The sequence below is a fragment of the Oryza brachyantha genome, chromosome 5 (genome assembly GCF_000231095.2).
Source record: "Oryza brachyantha chromosome 5, ObraRS2, whole genome shotgun sequence".
Lineage (NCBI taxonomy): Eukaryota > Viridiplantae > Streptophyta > Magnoliopsida > Poales > Poaceae > Oryza > Oryza brachyantha.
This window is the reverse complement of record NC_023167.2, coordinates 1,509,684-1,525,921: the sequence shown is the minus strand read 5'-3', so window position 1 is coordinate 1,525,921 and position 16,238 is coordinate 1,509,684. Positions and strand designations below refer to the sequence as shown.

At 39.2% G+C, this 16,238-nt stretch overlaps 1 protein-coding gene across 1 annotated transcript; it reads left to right on the top strand.

Annotated features, from left to right (window-relative positions):
* The first annotated feature begins 11,349 nt into the window (after window positions 1-11,349).
* Window positions 11,350-15,189, top strand: LOC102706939 (shaggy-related protein kinase alpha). Its single transcript, XM_015837613.2, has 13 exons — window positions 11,350-11,468; window positions 12,217-12,399; window positions 12,550-12,642; window positions 12,928-12,987; window positions 13,101-13,373; window positions 13,448-13,522; window positions 13,632-13,688; window positions 13,760-13,900; window positions 13,994-14,044; window positions 14,117-14,212; window positions 14,296-14,379; window positions 14,538-14,640; window positions 14,725-15,189. The coding sequence occupies exons 2-13, from the start codon at window positions 12,283-12,285 to the stop codon at window positions 14,805-14,807; spliced, it is 1,233 nt and encodes a 410-aa protein (XP_015693099.1). The 5' UTR covers window positions 11,350-11,468; window positions 12,217-12,282; the 3' UTR covers window positions 14,808-15,189.
* The last annotated feature ends 1,049 nt before the right edge of the window (window positions 15,190-16,238 follow it).

The following is a 16,238-nucleotide window of genomic DNA, read 5'->3' as shown; positions in this document are numbered from 1 at the left end:
CCTTCCTCTGTTTCCTCGTGCCACCGCGAGTGTGCCCTGCCGCTCACCATCGGCCGACATCCTCCACCTCCACCCGATCTCGCCGCTGCCCTTGCGCCCGCGAGTTCGTCCGCCGCGTCACCGACACGCTTCGCCTCTGCCTCACTACGCCACGCCACCGGCCTCCCTCTGTTGCTACCGCTGCATCCCGCCGCCCGCGTCGGTACAACGGCCGACGCCGATTTCCTCGCGCCGGTTGCTGCCGGATACGTTGCCCGGCGTAACCACCACCCCCGCTTCTCCCGGCGCCGCCCCCTTTCCCGCGCCCGCCGCCAACCGCCTCCCGCACTTCCCGGCGTCGCATCTCGGCCACCGCACTAACCGTCGGTCCGCCCTAAGCGTGACGCCGCCGCGCTAGCCTCCCCCTTTAAAACCCCGGGAGTGCCGCCGCTGCTCCCCCTTTGCGCCGCCGCCCTCTGCCTCTCTCCGCCGCCCCACCGATCTGTCGCCGCGTCGCCTCTCACGCTGGCACGTCGCCACTCCCGCCGCCACCTCCACCTCGCCGACGCACTAATGCCCTCTCCACCTTCGGTAAGTGCTCGCATCGCACTCCTCCTTCTTTCCCCTCCTTGCCGACGTCGCCACACCGCCGACATCGCCGTCGTGCGTTTGCACGCTCCGGTCGTCGTCGTCACCCCTCCGGCCGCCATCGCCCTCGCCTCGCCGTCCTCCACCGCCGGTGAGCGCCGCCCCCTTCATCTCCTCTCCGCTGCCGCCGCGAGCACGCCACACCGCTCGGCGTCGCCGCCGCATCGTGCCGCGCTGCCCGCCGTCGCCCGCACGGCCGAGCTCCTATCTCCTTTCCTTTGTTTTCCCTGGCCGGTTTGCTGCCACACGCAACGTGCACCGCTGTCGCCGTCGGGTCGCCGCCCGATGTCGTCGCTGTCACGCCATCGTGTTGCCGCCCTCGCCTTCCCGGCCACCGCTGTTGCCGCCTCCCACTCGCGCCGCTCAGCCGAGCCATCTCCTTCCCCCTCCTCTGTTCTCTCACTGCCTCGTCGGACCCACCCGTCACACTCCCTCTCCCTCACTGGACCGTGGGCCCCGCCCGACAGTCTCCCCTCTCACTCACTTTTTCTCTCTCCCCGTGGGCCCCCTTTGACAGTACCTCCTCTCTCCCTCATTTCTCTGCCTTGTGGGCTCCACTCTCCCAGCCGTCAGCCTCCTCTCTCTTCTGTGCTGACGTCATTCCTCCAATTAATTGTGTAATAAATCATTAAGATTTTCTGTTTAGTTTAAAAATACAGTTAATCTTCTAAAATCCATAAGTAATTCATCTAGTCTCCGTTTAAGTCCATTCAAGTTTCATTAAATCTAGAAAAATGCCAAGAATCCATTAAAAATAGTTTCTTTCTCTGTTTTAGTAGTTTTGTAGTCTGTTTTTGCTTGTTTTGCCTTGTTTGTCGTAGGTTTTGACCCTGTCGCAGCACCGTTCGTTCTCGAAGTCATCACCGAAGTTCCTCGTGGGTCTAAGCAAGGCAAGTGGCATCCTTTTTTGAACATATTGATCCTATGATTATAAAATCACCGCTTTACATTCAAACATGCATTGTATTCAAATGTATTTACTTTATTTATCTATTGGGCAATTACCCTTATATCCGTTGTTTCCCACTCATTATTATTGTCATCCCAGGGTTAATTTGACTAGACTTAGGGTTAGGCAATGCTTAGCCATGCTTAGTTCAACTAGCTTACCAATTATCATTTAATTATTGATTAGACTTTGATAGACCTTAATGGTTGTGATCATTATTCATTTTCCCGATGTGGATTTAATACAACTAAAATATTGCTTATGGTGGGCTGTGGGTGCATGGTTTTGAGAGTCGTGCACACGACAATTAAGGACCGGTTCTTGGGAAACCCTGAAAGTCTTACACGTACTAACCACAAGCCAGAATAGGGAACGGTAAGACTCATAATCTAGCTTGTCCCTATTCGACGTACCAAGACAAGGGTGAGCATGATAGAGTATGGACGGGCAATCGTGGTGTAACGAAAGCCTCTGCTGCTTCCGGATTCACCAAGGCACAAGAGGAGACTGTCCGATTTGGTGTAAAGGGAGGGTGAAACTTGAAGTGCGGTGCGATTGTCTAGGGTGGGTTAGGTGAAAGGTCTTATCATGGTTTCCGTACTGAGGTATCGTGGTGATTCGTTGGGGCATGGTAACATGCTTGGGAGCTATGTCTTGTGGGTAAAGTTGTACACCTCTGCAGAGTAAAACTATTCGAATAGTCTTGCCCGCGGTTATGGGATGAACTGACAGATTCGCTGGGATTAGTTGAACCTTATATAATTTGATTAATCTTGGAACTGGTTTGACCCTGCTCAACGTGGTGTAACGTTGGTAGTGGTTTGGGTCTGTCGCAACGTGGTGTAACGTTGGGCAGAGGGTTGACCCTGTCGCTACGTGGTGTAACGTTCGACAACGGTTTGGGCCTGTTACAACGTGGTGTAACGTTGGACAGTGGATGTTTATTTTTAAATGTTTACTTTACTTTTATTCAGTCTATTTTATTTATTGTTTTGCTAAATTACTGCAGCTTTTATGCAATTTAACCTTAGTCTATCTTTGTATCCTATTGCATGCATTATTCTCCTCTCTTGGGTGTTACTTGTTCAGTACGGTGGTTTGTACTCAGTCTTGCTTAATATTTTTTCCCCACCAGAGAAAGTGCCAGAGCCTAAGTCAGAAGTTAGAAGAAGGTTGTTCCCAAGGTTGAAGTGAGGTTCAGTCTGCCGTCGAGAATGCCTGTGGTGTGGAGCCGTCATCGCCAGCTGAAGCTGAAGATTAGATGGTTTAGTTTGTTTTCCTTTTCCGCTGCATTTCAATAGATAATTGTTTTTATTTATTTTTAAGTCGTGGAACTGTGTATTAATTTGTCATAGTGTATACTCGGGCTGATTCCTGGACCGAGATTAATGCATGCTATTGTTTAGAAATTGGTGTAAATTTCTAGGTGTGACATATAGGCAGTGTTGTGCCACCGAGGAGCACAAAGGGGAGATCCCCATCCGTTCGTAGTGTTTTTGGTCTATTCATGTGTTTTTGGCACCGCACTAAGAGGATATCTGCATCCAATCGTAGTGTTTTTGTTCCATTCATGTATTCCTAGTTCCAGTTTAGGCCCATTAGGCCTAACTGCTCATTTGGTGTGATTAGTCTGACACGGAGAGTTTAGATGGTACCTCTAGGTTAATTTTTTACACAAACTAATGACGAAAGTGTACGTTCAGTGCTATATGCATATAAGCTCACTTACATGAAACAATGTCGAAAATGTAAGTGAAGTATTATTTAAATGTGCACCAACTCAATGTGTGTAGAGTGGACTACTTTGTGAACATGGCCTGCTCAATATGTAGTGTGGACTATACCAAATTATGGGCTATAGTGTTACATAGACCATGTCATCGCATGGTATAAGAGAAACATATCATCTTTTAGGGTTTGAGGGAACGAGAGTGTAGAGAGATGGGTGGTTTTGGATGTATTTTGGGAACATGATTTTATCAATAAAGTTTAGAAAATTCATCTGCAGTTCAGTTTTTTCAATTTGGATTTGTCCTTTGATAGGTTTTTTTATAGTGTTATATTGCTTCTAGATTTTAAATATTCGTATTAAAGTTGAGTTTCCAAAATGCAAAGTTTGACATAATTTTTATTGGTTAGTTTTAATTAATCTAGTTTTTAGTGAACCTCTGTCAATTCTTGGTCAGATTAAAGTTTGCTTAAATCCTATTAATTTCTTCCATTGTTTTCCCTGCCTACTGTAAAAATAATATTAAACCTATACTTTGTCTATAACTTATGTCTTTAAGTTTCACATTAAATGGTTTTCAATTGCTTAATTTATAACCATTTCCGTTCAAATGGGTTGTAGTGTATATCGTGTGTCACCATAGCTTCCACTTTGAGTCCTTTGGTTGAATTCTTTTGTTAGATGAAAGATTATCTGATTTTTGTGATAGCTATTTTATGGTATAAATGATAGAATTAATTAGTATACAGTTAAAAGTCTACTTCAGAAACGTGAGATGATCAACTTGCATATAAAAACTTTTTATAAAAAAAATATCATTTAATAGATTGAAAAGCATGCACGTAAAAAAATAATCTAGCAAAAAAAAGAATGCAGTCTTTGCTGAGCTTTTTTTTTGTTTTTGGTATTGATTGATAAATTGCTTTAGCATAATTTTGTTACATATTTGTTCTTATTTTGAAAAGGAAACCAACGATCATTAATTTACACCCTCTGATCGACACTATCCAATTCTACATCCTCATACGTTTTTCACATCAATAATCTAAAGATTTGAATTGAAAAAATAATTTTGACTTTGTATTGTTTTATTAGCTTGACCACTCCTATTTTATAAAAAAAACTTATATGCATAGACAATACATTATATTGCTAAAATGTGTTAGAACAATGTCCCCTAATAAATAAAGAATGAATAGAGGTAGAGGATATGAGTGGATAAAATGCAAAGAATTTCAAATGAAAAATGATTCATGTGATAAGTAGAACCGCGAGTTCTTAAAATAGCAAAATTAACCCGTGTTTAAAAATATTTTGAATTGGTTGAAACAAGATTGCATGTGTATACTTCCTTTAAAAAATACACAAAAAAATCATTCATCTGAGGAAACAAAAACACCGTGCTTAAAATATTGAGTTGTACGAAGATTGGCTATAGTATTCACGCATGTTTTGTTGATATAGTGGCCCACTTGACCATTGACAATGATGGTTGGGTGGTAGACTCACAACATTGATGATTTTTATAGTAGCATAGACTATCTATTCCATATGTCCCAAAATATCGAAATTTCTAACATTACATACTGCAATACACATGCATTTAGTCCGTAAATATAAACATAGAGATTTCATTGATTATAATAAAAGATCTAAAACATACGAGAGATAAAACCACAACAATTTCTTGTTGAATCTAATAAATATTATGAAACAGTGAGAGTGCATAATGTGTCTTAACTTTTAAGTAGGGTACGTCATAATACCAATATAATGGTGGAGAATATTGCTTTCATTATGTATAAAATTGGAAGAGATTTGTAGATTGGTGAGGGAGAAGTTGTTCACCCTTTCATATATATGATTAAGTTATAAGCCTATTAAGAGGGTGTCTGGGATAGCTGAGATTTTAGGATTGAAAGATTATATGTTTTTTATAATTATTTGAGGGTACAAACGACTAAATTTACTATAAAGTAAAAATATTGTTTTAGAATGGTCATACGAGGGATTTTCTATTGAAAATATTTGCATGAAACATGCCGTTTATGAGCTTGAAAAACATGTGCATAAAAATCCAAAATCTATAATTGGATTAGAACAGTCTGATTGTGATAATGTGATGTCTATCCACATTGGTGGCTACTGTATATAGATTATGTTGTACACTAGTACTATTGAAAAATAAAATGAGAAAATTTTGCTTTCATATATAAACCACAGACACAAACAGTGTGCAAGATTATATATAATGTTGACAAAGCAATAGCACACCAGGATAACCCTGACGCAACCATGTTCTAAATCACATGATGAGGTAATCCGATCCGCTTCATGTTCACAAATGACACCAGCTTGCTTCATTTGGGGATAAACTAAATAATCAAAAGATATACGTCATGTCTTCTCGCTCTTGCTTATACTTCCTAAAGTTTAAATTTTCAACTTTAAATTTAAAGTTGATTTTAGGTTTTTTTATTGTATTTTTTTAGCATTTGCTTTTAAACAAATATATAAAAGTTTTGTCCATAAATTATTTTTTATTTGCAAATATGTCATCTGTTTTTTTAAAAAAATTTGAAAAGATGGCCCATAATTATAATTGCAATGCTATTGCTTGCAGCTTCATTTCTTTTTCATACCACTTTCTTCCTACAAGAAGCTAACTCTTGTGGCTTCTTTTGTTTCTGACGCATCTTCACTTTGGACAAGTTGACCAAAAAAATAGACAACTTTAGAAGATCTTTTTATAATTGGATGGTTGGTAATTTTAAGGAAATTTTTGTGGAGTACTCTAAGCTGTTTAGTCAGACCCCCCCCCCCTTTCTTTTGACAAAATTAATAGGATCTTTTTTTGTAAAATTACAGATTGTTTCTTCAGTCACAAGATTTAAAAAAAACTTGTGAGAAATGATTTGGGATAGTGAAATTAAAACCACCCATATATCAACCAACTTCATTAAAACTATTTTTTGCGAGGATTAAAACCATATATAGTACTGAGAAAACAAAATCTTGAAATCTCATCTAGGTCTTAATCTTGTACTATATGTATCTCAATTGAAACTCAGCCAGATGTAAGGTCAAGTGAGTTAGTTAATTTATTTTTCTTGAAGTTTCTTGAGCTTGAGCCAATGGGAGGACGACAGGTCATCTCCTAAGAACAGTGGTGACAAGGAAAGATGGCCCTTTCTTCTTCCCCTTGTGGAGCTCCCTTTCTTGTCTGCAGATGGTTGAGAAAATTGGCAAGCAAGACTGTCTTCTTGTTCCTTGTTGCCTCATCATCACCATCACCACCATTCATTTTGGTCACATTGCAATGCAAGAAATGAAAACAACTAAAAGCCAGGTGGCAGTGGCACTAGTAGTCACAAGACACTCTAGCTATATATTTGTGGATTGCAAGAAAAAGAGGAAGAAATGCAGCATGTATTCTGGATTTTTTTTTCTTTAGGGGACCCTTCATGTTGTTCAGCCACAAATTCATGAAACATCTAGACATTTGGTCTGGAGGAAGACAAAGAAAATCAAATGGATTGATGAGTTTCTGGTCAGGAGATCAAACCAGTTTTGTTTTCCACTGCATGATGCATGATTGAGTAGTTGGTTAGGGTGAGCACAGGCTGATGAAATTTGTTTTTGTTTTATGTTTGTTCAGCAGTATATACTTGTATACATATGTTCTTAATTAACTTATTGCAGTATACTACACAAGAATATGTAACAGTTAGGCATGATAATATTTCTTCTTCCCACTGCCTTAATATTATCACTTCTGTTCACTAATCAAAGATTTTTCTTTCTAGAGGTTGCTTAGTGGTTTGTTTCCATTTCCCTTTTAATTATTGTTGTAGGTATAGAGTTTCCTCCTTGTAATGTACAAGCTACACCTGAAAGCAACAGATGCAAAAATGTGCAGCTGATACAGGAGGACGTCATCGGATAACGCAATCTAACTACCATCCTGAAAAAGATACTTCAATGGGATTAGCAATAAATTAATGAACAAAATGCATCAACAGGTCAAGAATCATACGGAGTAAGTACCAGTGATCAGTACGCCAGGCCAAACACAGCCCAGCCGAGGCCAAAAGAAATTCATAACTGGCCCAAATTTTGGATCTCCTGGAATTATAATTAATTCAAAGATCATCCATAATCTGCAATATTTTTATACCTTTTATTTTTTGATATGCTAATAACTTTATAATTTCTATGGTGGCATCTAGTACTGTGATAGCATAAATAATGTATTTCATCCTATTTCCCCATCTAATAGATTTTATTTATGGATCAAATTAGTAATTACTACTTGTGGAGTTTGAAAGAGTAGAACTTAAAATTAATTAAACGACATTCTCATAAGCCATCCATGACTAAGATCATTTCTATTCGTAAAATGTCACCATTAGAGAATTAGATATCATTATTAATTTTCATATCAAGAAAATAAAACTATTAGTTAGAGCAAGGTAGCAAGGCCAAATCCATCACTTTCACATCAGACATTCTAACTCCTTAGCCATCTAATCCATTTAAGTGCCAACTTTGAGGGGAAACATCACACCAGATTAAAGTCCATCGCATGTTCTCCAATGTCAAAATTCATGTATTTTTGATGTGAGAGTCTAACCATCAAAGTGTACTTACAATCAGAAAAGGTACCCTTGAATAAAAATCCATCCAATTAAGCTGCCGTTCAACTATTCCATTCAACAAATTTGACGTTTAAAACCAGACCAACTCACACTGGTCCATATCCGTGCCGCATAATTAAATTTCACACCAATCAAAGGTCAAAAGTACTGCAATAGGTTTTGAAAATTTGAAACACAACCATGTACATACATTAATTTCATCCCCACATATTGATTACAGCTGACAAATTCATTGAGCTTTGCACCAACGAGTTGAAAATTTCAAATCCAAGGAACTTTTAGCTGCTTACTTACCACATGATGCAGACTTGATCAAATTAATATTGACTGAACATGAGAGTGCATGGCCAATCATATAGAGACAGTCAGACAGCCATAGTACATAGTAGAAGATAGCTTTTGTTTTCTAGGCAAACCATGGATTTTAAACTGCATGATTTGGTCTGAAATTTTGACCGAATTAAGCAACTACTACATCAATAAAGAATCACATAGATTTGAAGTAGACTGAACAATTAAATTAAATTAAGATGATGTTTTTGGTTTGATCTGATCGGTTGGACCGGTTGAGCCTGCAGTGTTCTTGCCGGCCGGCCGTCGAACAGCCTGTCATGTCGGGGCCATGGCTCCTGATTAATTTGTCTTAATATGGCTCTGCTTCAGTTAGATCATGTCAGGTTAATTATACTTAGGACTGGGTGATTAATTGGTTCGTTAGGATGGCATCTCAGGATTCCATCGGCTAATTAATCGAGATGATTAAAAGAGTAATGTTTGTCATCAATCAATTACGGACAGATCGATGACGGTGTATATCTCAAATTCGTAAAGCAGTGACAAAAGGGAGACAACACGGCAAACAAGGCTCTTAATTAATCATACAAAGTTCATTAGTTCCAACTGCTTGATATGATATGATTAAGAGCATGTTTATTACTTAAAACGTTTTAGGCATATAAGATAGTACTATGTTTTAGTTTAATTACACAGGAAGTTCTTGTCATAACTCAAACTTTTTAATTATGTGTATTCCAGATGCATGCAGATGGGGGAATATAAATAATGTAGTTATCTTTCAAATTAAAGCTTAACGAGAATATGGTGGATTTGGAAATTAAATTTGATCATGATGCAACTGGAAACATAATGTTAGAGTTCATCTATATGTCTTTGCACATTGAATAATTAAAATTAAGCGACAACTTGGACAACTTTTTCTTGTAAAGATGCCATGAAAGTTGTACAGTGATCTATAGTGCTACATCTTCTTTCTCGGACAGTCATGATCGCCAAACACCATCATATATAGGTAGGACGGCCAACTTTGCAAGATGGACACATAAAAAATAGTTTACAAATAATAAAATTGCAGGAAAAGGGGGAGACCCATAATGATATGAACTAGCTCAAAAAGATGTGTCCTTGGATTTCTAGAGTAGCATGCATACTAATCACTGAACCCTATTATATTTGCAGTTTGTTTTTCTTTTAAAAAAATGTAAGCTTTGAATGCGAATGTGATTGTTGTTTCCTCTATACCATCTGTTAATTTATAGGAGCTTTCACAAATTTACCATTATTTTATTTAAAATTGTAAGGAGGTCATGACAGTTCTAGTGGCATTTTTGTAATTTTTAGTGACTATTTTATAATAACGGTTTAAACCAGTGGTAAATTTATAATTGTCCCTAATATTTATGAGCAAATATATACGCACCTGTTTAATAATAGCCAGTTTTAACTTTTCGATTCCATCAATCAAGGCCAACAACATTTTCTTTTGAAAAACATAAATATATATGTAGCACAAAAGTGGTAGTTAGATTTGTAAGCAAAATTCCTACATTTGGCAGTGTGTGCTTTTGTATTGCTCAAAAGCAACAATCAAAATTAGATGAATCAAAGTCAAAATGCTAACTTGGGGAGTATACATCATTGGTAATCTCCCTCCATCAACCATTCTCTTAATCTCTTTGATCCCGACCAAATCTCGACTTAAGAAATGGAGGTGGTAGTAGTAGTAGATGGCCACCTAGAGCTAATTAAGCTAAAGTAGTAGCCTAATTAGACAGATGGTTATCATAATCTAATTAGGAGGAGGAGGTGTAGGAGTATTTGTTTTTATTGCCTGCTGGCAGTGAGGCAGAGTGGTGCCATGCTCCGACCATGACAGTCTGTCCCAGACCTTCAATCATTTGCTTTGATTTTGCCTTCTTCAAGGCCTCCAAATTTTGGCAGATTTTGTGTGCTCATCTTTGTGGATCATCCATGCAAATTTTTCCCTTGCCAAATCACCATATAGATTTTGATTTGGTTCTGTGACATTTGTGTGTGGATTTTGGCTTTTGGAGTGCATCCAAATAATTGTCATTTATCAATACAATGTGGTTTGGAACTAGTTTCATGTAATGGGACACGTGGTTAACAAGCTTTGGCGCTAGTTTCCAAATAATTGTCATGTAATGGGGCACTAGTTTGCAACTTAAATATGACGAATAATCCTATTATTGCAACCCATCCCCCAACACACAATGATATAACAATATAACAAGGGAGAGTATACACATAAATAAAATCACTGTTTCCAGGAGGGGGGGGGGGTGAGGATCAGTATATGAAATGCACTCTTTGGTAAGCTCTCGTTGATTGATCTTGATCTATGGTTGAGAGCCGAGCAATGACACAGTGTGTTCTACCTGAGGATTTTTCTCTCACACGCGTGCGTAATAAGTGTGGGATAGAGACGTGCATGTGTGTATGCGTATGTTGTGATGTGAGTGTGGTGTGTATTCGATGTATCCCGAGTTGCACCTTTTCAAAAAAAAAAAGATTGATCTAAGGTTGATAAGCCATAAAAAAAATAGAAGAAACTTTGTTTTTTGTTGTTCATTTTTCTAAATATCTATGCTGAAAAACATAGTGCAGAAAAATAAAAATCCTAAATTTTAGTTACGGTTGATAAGCCCAACTAACAGAGTTTAGCACCCATCTACGATAGGTGCTCCATAAAAGAAGTTACAAAGCAAACTCTACATATAACCAATGTATAATAGAGTTCTGTTATTTATTACCACCCTTAAAACTATACAGCCAACACAACAATCTTATTTCCAAAACTTTTTTTTTCACCACATAATAAATACATGTACTATAGAACGGTAAAAATGATCATGAAGCAAAAGAAAAAAAAATCAGAGAGATGGCCCCACATGAGATTGGCGCCACGGGACCGGAACCTTTCAACGGTCAAACAGACAAAGTTAATAAGTAATTAGTAGCACTAATTAATAAGAGTAAACACAAAATTTATTTTTTATAATAATAAAAAAATATTTTTTGCTGTCTGGCATGGCAATCTCTGGTGTGTTATAGGCAGGGGTGCACCCGTCTCCTTCCTCCTCCGATCGTCCCCCTCCCTCCCGCATTCCGCGCCGGAGTTGGGGACAGAGCGCCAGCGCCAGCGCCAGATTGGGCGCTGCCACCCCGCCGCCCCGTCCTCTCTCCGGTGAGCATCCGCCTGGTCCGGCGATCTTGCTGTAGCCCTCTGGGTTGTTCTTGGATCCGGTGACCTCCGATTCTGCTTTCTGCTTGGTTGGATTCTAGGGGTGGAAGGGAGGGGAAAGTTGCTTCCTTTTTTGGTTGATTTGTTCTTGTGATTTTCTGGGGGAGATGGTGGCTAGGAGTTGATCGTGCTGCCGATGTTGGGTGATTTTGATGGGTTGATTTTGCATGGATGGATGAGTGGAGGGAGGTGGCTTTGGTGAGGAAAGGTGCCGACTTTGGCCGGTGCAAATTTGGTGGTCTGGATCGGTGAAATGAAATGTTTGCGTTCATTGGCGGTTTCTCGTTGCGATGTTCAACAAGAATAAGTGGGTGAATTGGTTGATTCTTGATGCGGATAATATTGCCGTGATCAGAATTGAATTTCCCATAGGAAAAATGGGGGTAATCTGTGCAAGTAGGAAATACTGTATAATTCTACAGCTGTTGTGCTATTGTGCGTGTGTTGAGGTGTTAACAATCCAATTGAGTTGGAGTAGACACAGGTCCCCGATTTCGACAAGAACTCGGCATCGTGGACAAAGTTTTTTTTCTCTCTCTGTCTTTTTTTTCTGTACTTTCTAGCCTAGTTGCCAATAGCTACTACAAATTGTTTGCAAGTGAATGTGCTTGATTGGCAACTATCTGATCATGCCTTGAGGAAATCTCTGTGCTTGTGCCTTTTTGACTTACCATTATGCTGCTCTTCGCAGGCGAATCAAGTACAGCTCATCTTTAGAAGGAAGTATCTTAAACATTAGCCTCTGCTTCCTCAGAACATGGCATCGGTGGGTGTGGTGCGTTCTTCCTTGGGGTTTCAGAATGAAACAAGTACAAGTGGTGATGTTGACCGGCTTCCGAATGAGATGAGCACTATGAGTATAAGGGATGATAAGGTAATATGCCTGGAGTGCTGGATCATGGCTGCCTTCTGATGTGACCAAGCCTACCATTGATACAATCATTGCTCACATCAAGATCAAGTGGGTCTTCATCACCTTCTGATGTATTGTGTGAGTTACTAATTTGATTCGCAAACGTTGCAGGACATTGAAGATATAGTAGTCAATGGCAATGGGACAGAACCTGGTCATATTATAGTAACAAGCATTGATGGAAGAAATGGGCAGGCTAAACAGGTACTGTTCAGATAACAATCACAGGTGGTGTTAATGTTGAGGGTTTTTTACCATCCTTGAAAAGTACTTCAAGATACCAAAAATTTTAGGATAAATTTTTGATACCTCAAGGTACAATGTACCTTAAGGTACTATACTCTTTAGACTAAAAAATATGGTACTTTGGGGTACTTTTTCAAAGATGGTAAAAAACCTCTAATGTTGATCCTTGTATGTTCCATTTAGTGCTGCCCAGCAAGCACAATAAGTTTTTTCTGTACACTGAGTTATCTATCTACATTGCAGACCATTAGCTACATGGCCGAGCGTGTCGTAGGCCATGGGTCCTTTGGAACTGTTTTCCAGGTTTGTGCCTGGACAGATCAATGTTGTGTTGCACTTGTTCAGTGTGTTCATTTGTGTGTCATACAATTAATAACGACTGATAGGCCCTTCATTTCTTCAATGATCTTGTATAGGCCAAGTGTCTGGAAACCGGCGAGACTGTGGCTATAAAGAAAGTTCTTCAAGACAAGAGATATAAGAACCGTGAGCTGCAAACGATGCGAGTCCTTGACCACCCAAATGTTGTTTCCCTAAAGCATTGTTTTTTCTCGAAGACTGAGAAGGAGGAGCTTTACCTCAATTTGGTGCTTGAGTATGTGCCAGAGACTGCTCATCGTGTAATCAAACATTACAACAAGATGAACCAACGCATGCCATTGATATATGCAAAACTGTACACGTATCAGGTAATGCTACACACCTAGATCTCTAGCACAGTTATTCACTGAGTATAACACAGCAAACCTATTGTAATTGACAGATATGTAGAGCTTTGTCATACATTCACAACACCATTGGAGTGTGTCACAGGGATATCAAGCCTCAAAATCTTCTGGTATGCTACATACTTGCATATAGTTATAATCTGTTTGTAACATACTGAGTTTCTGGAAAGTACTATTGTTGATTAGTCAGATGTTTTGCTAAAAGATAATTATTGACAGGTGAATCCGCATACTCATCAGCTAAAACTGTGTGACTTTGGCAGCGCAAAAGTCTTGGTATGATCACTCATTACTAGATACTCACATGGATTTCCCACTGTACCTAATCCGTGTGCTATTATTTATAGGTAAAAGGAGAACCAAATATTTCTTACATCTGCTCAAGGTATTACAGAGCTCCAGAGCTCATATTTGGTGCTACTGAATACACAACGGCAATTGATGTTTGGTCTGCCGGTTGTGTCCTTGCTGAACTCCTTCTGGGGCAGGTAAGAGATCACATTATTTACATGAGGCTTTTGGATCATCCAGTTCATTGCAACTGCCTACCTAAGCTTCATCCTTTTTTTTTGTTTCAAAAGCCTCTATTTCCTGGAGACAGTGGTGTTGATCAGCTTGTTGAAATCATCAAGGTAAATTTTATCTTGTGCCCATCACACTCCCTGTTAGTTGTTTACCTCCTATTTAACATGCTATTCTCTCAGGTACTGGGTACTCCAACACGAGAAGAGATTAAGTGCATGAATCCAAATTATACTGAGTTTAAGTTCCCGCAAATCAAAGCTCACCCATGGCACAAGGTAGGAATTAATCTTATGCTGGACTAATTATTTTTTTTTAGGTTTAAACCTAATATAGCTTCCCTTTTTTTCCTCCCTACCAGATCTTCCATAAAAGAATGCCTGCTGAAGCAGTCGACCTCGTTTCCAGACTTCTGCAGTATTCACCATACCTCCGATCCACTGCTGTGAGTGTTACTGCATTATTTGAGTGAAACTATTTTGTGAAGTTTTAGTTTTGCCATCACTATTATGTTACTGTTTTCTAATCACTGCATCATGCAAACAAGCACTGCCTTGCAAAGTAGTAGTTACTGACTGCACATTGCTTGATTTATCATTATAGTTGGAAGCATTGATCCATCCATTCTTCGATGAACTCCGGGATCCAAACACACGCTTACCAAATGGTCGATTCCTTCCTCCTCTCTTCAACTTCAAGCCCCATGGTAAACTTGCAGAACTGACTGAAAACAATTTTCTGAACCTCTGATCAAATTATGGTTGTGTACTAATCTGGCGGATTTGAGCAGAATTGAAGGGTATGCCAATGGAATTCCTGGTGAAGCTTATCCCTGAACACGCACGGAAGCAATGCGCCTTCGTAGGATGGTGATTTGTGAGCACATCATGAAGACTAGTTCAGAATTTCTTCAGTCATGCTTGCCTGCAGCAATTTGGGATCAGCTGGTGCATGGAACTAAATTTTTTGTCCGAGATTCTAACGCGATGTATTCTTTCCCCCTCCCACTGTGCTGCCGATGTAACCAAAAATCATCCGCGGTTTCTGTAAAGTTGATGAGGAAGAGTGTAATCAGATTACACTGGATTCGATCGGTTTGTCAGATTGTAGCAACATGCGAGGAAGGATGTTGCACACTGTGTATGGGTCAAAATGTTCGTCTGGTCCAATGTTTGAACATGGATCAGGAGGCTGGCTATTCATTTAATTGTACTTGCCACACTCAATTTCTTACATATGAGTAAGATTCTAAGAAGCTCTGTGCTGCTATCTGTGCATCAGTATCAGCAAGGTATGATCTTTGAAACATTTACAAGCTGAAAATCTTTGAAACATTTCTTACATACTGTTCTTGTCAGGACTCAGGGCAAGCCAAGCGCAGGACGCGAACTGATCAATCTGTGACATGGTAAACATTTACAAGCTGAAAATCTTCAATAATTAGGTCAAAACCACCAAACTCTTTCACCATAACCTCAACCTAAGTAAATTTATCTTCAGCTTTGCGAAGGTCATATATCTGCCTCGACTCAAAGTTCTCCTGTTCTTGTCAGATTGTTCAACTATACATAATACATATACCATGGTCTTTAAAACTAAACTCCTCTCTCACTAAACTTATTTTTAAATCTATACCTTTTGCCAACGTCACCTTATCTGGCAGGACCAAATAACACCACAAGCTTGTCTAGATGACATACCATCGTTATTTGGCCAAAAGAATACCGTAACACCAACTTTCCATAGTATAATAGTATTATTTGATCATGTCAGACAGGACGACGTGATCAAAAGGTTCATATCTCAAAATAAATTTTGGGAAGGTTTGGTTTTAAAATTATAAATTAAATGAGTTTTAAAATTAATAACAATTCTAGGCCAACCATCCCGATACTACACACTACTCTAAAAGACGTTTTTCTCTTTAAAGGCATTTTTGAACGTATGCTTTCAGATGTGTGATTCCTCTGTTCCAGCACGTATTACACCCATAGTATAGAAAACTAGATGGGGGTTGACCCGCTCTGGCCATCGGGTTATCAGTCGAACTGCTGGTTTTCATTTATTGATGTTATATTTGATTTGTATTATTTTAAATATGCAACCATCATAAATTAGTAAGTACGTATACGTAAACTAATATATCTATTATTACATGGCTACAACAACAATAAAATTAATTATAGTGCAGTAACATAATAAATTCATAATGCTATATTGCCATAGGATAATTAAAAAATTAGTTCGATTCTAAAAACCATCGGTGGTTCGTCGGTTCAAAAAAACCGTCCAATTCATCATTTT

Bases quoted from the DNA above. Each gene is read 5' to 3' on its own strand.
- LOC102706939 (XM_015837613.2), top strand. From the start codon at position 12,283: ATGGCATCGGTGGGTGTGGTGCGTTCTTCCTTGGGGTTTCAGAATGAA. The intron at 14,045-14,116 runs GTAAATTTTATC...CTATTCTCTCAG, and splicing joins AGCTTGTTGAAATCATCAAG to GTACTGGGTACTCCAACACG. The intron at 14,641-14,724 runs GTAAACTTGCAG...GGATTTGAGCAG, and splicing joins CTTCAACTTCAAGCCCCATG to AATTGAAGGGTATGCCAATG.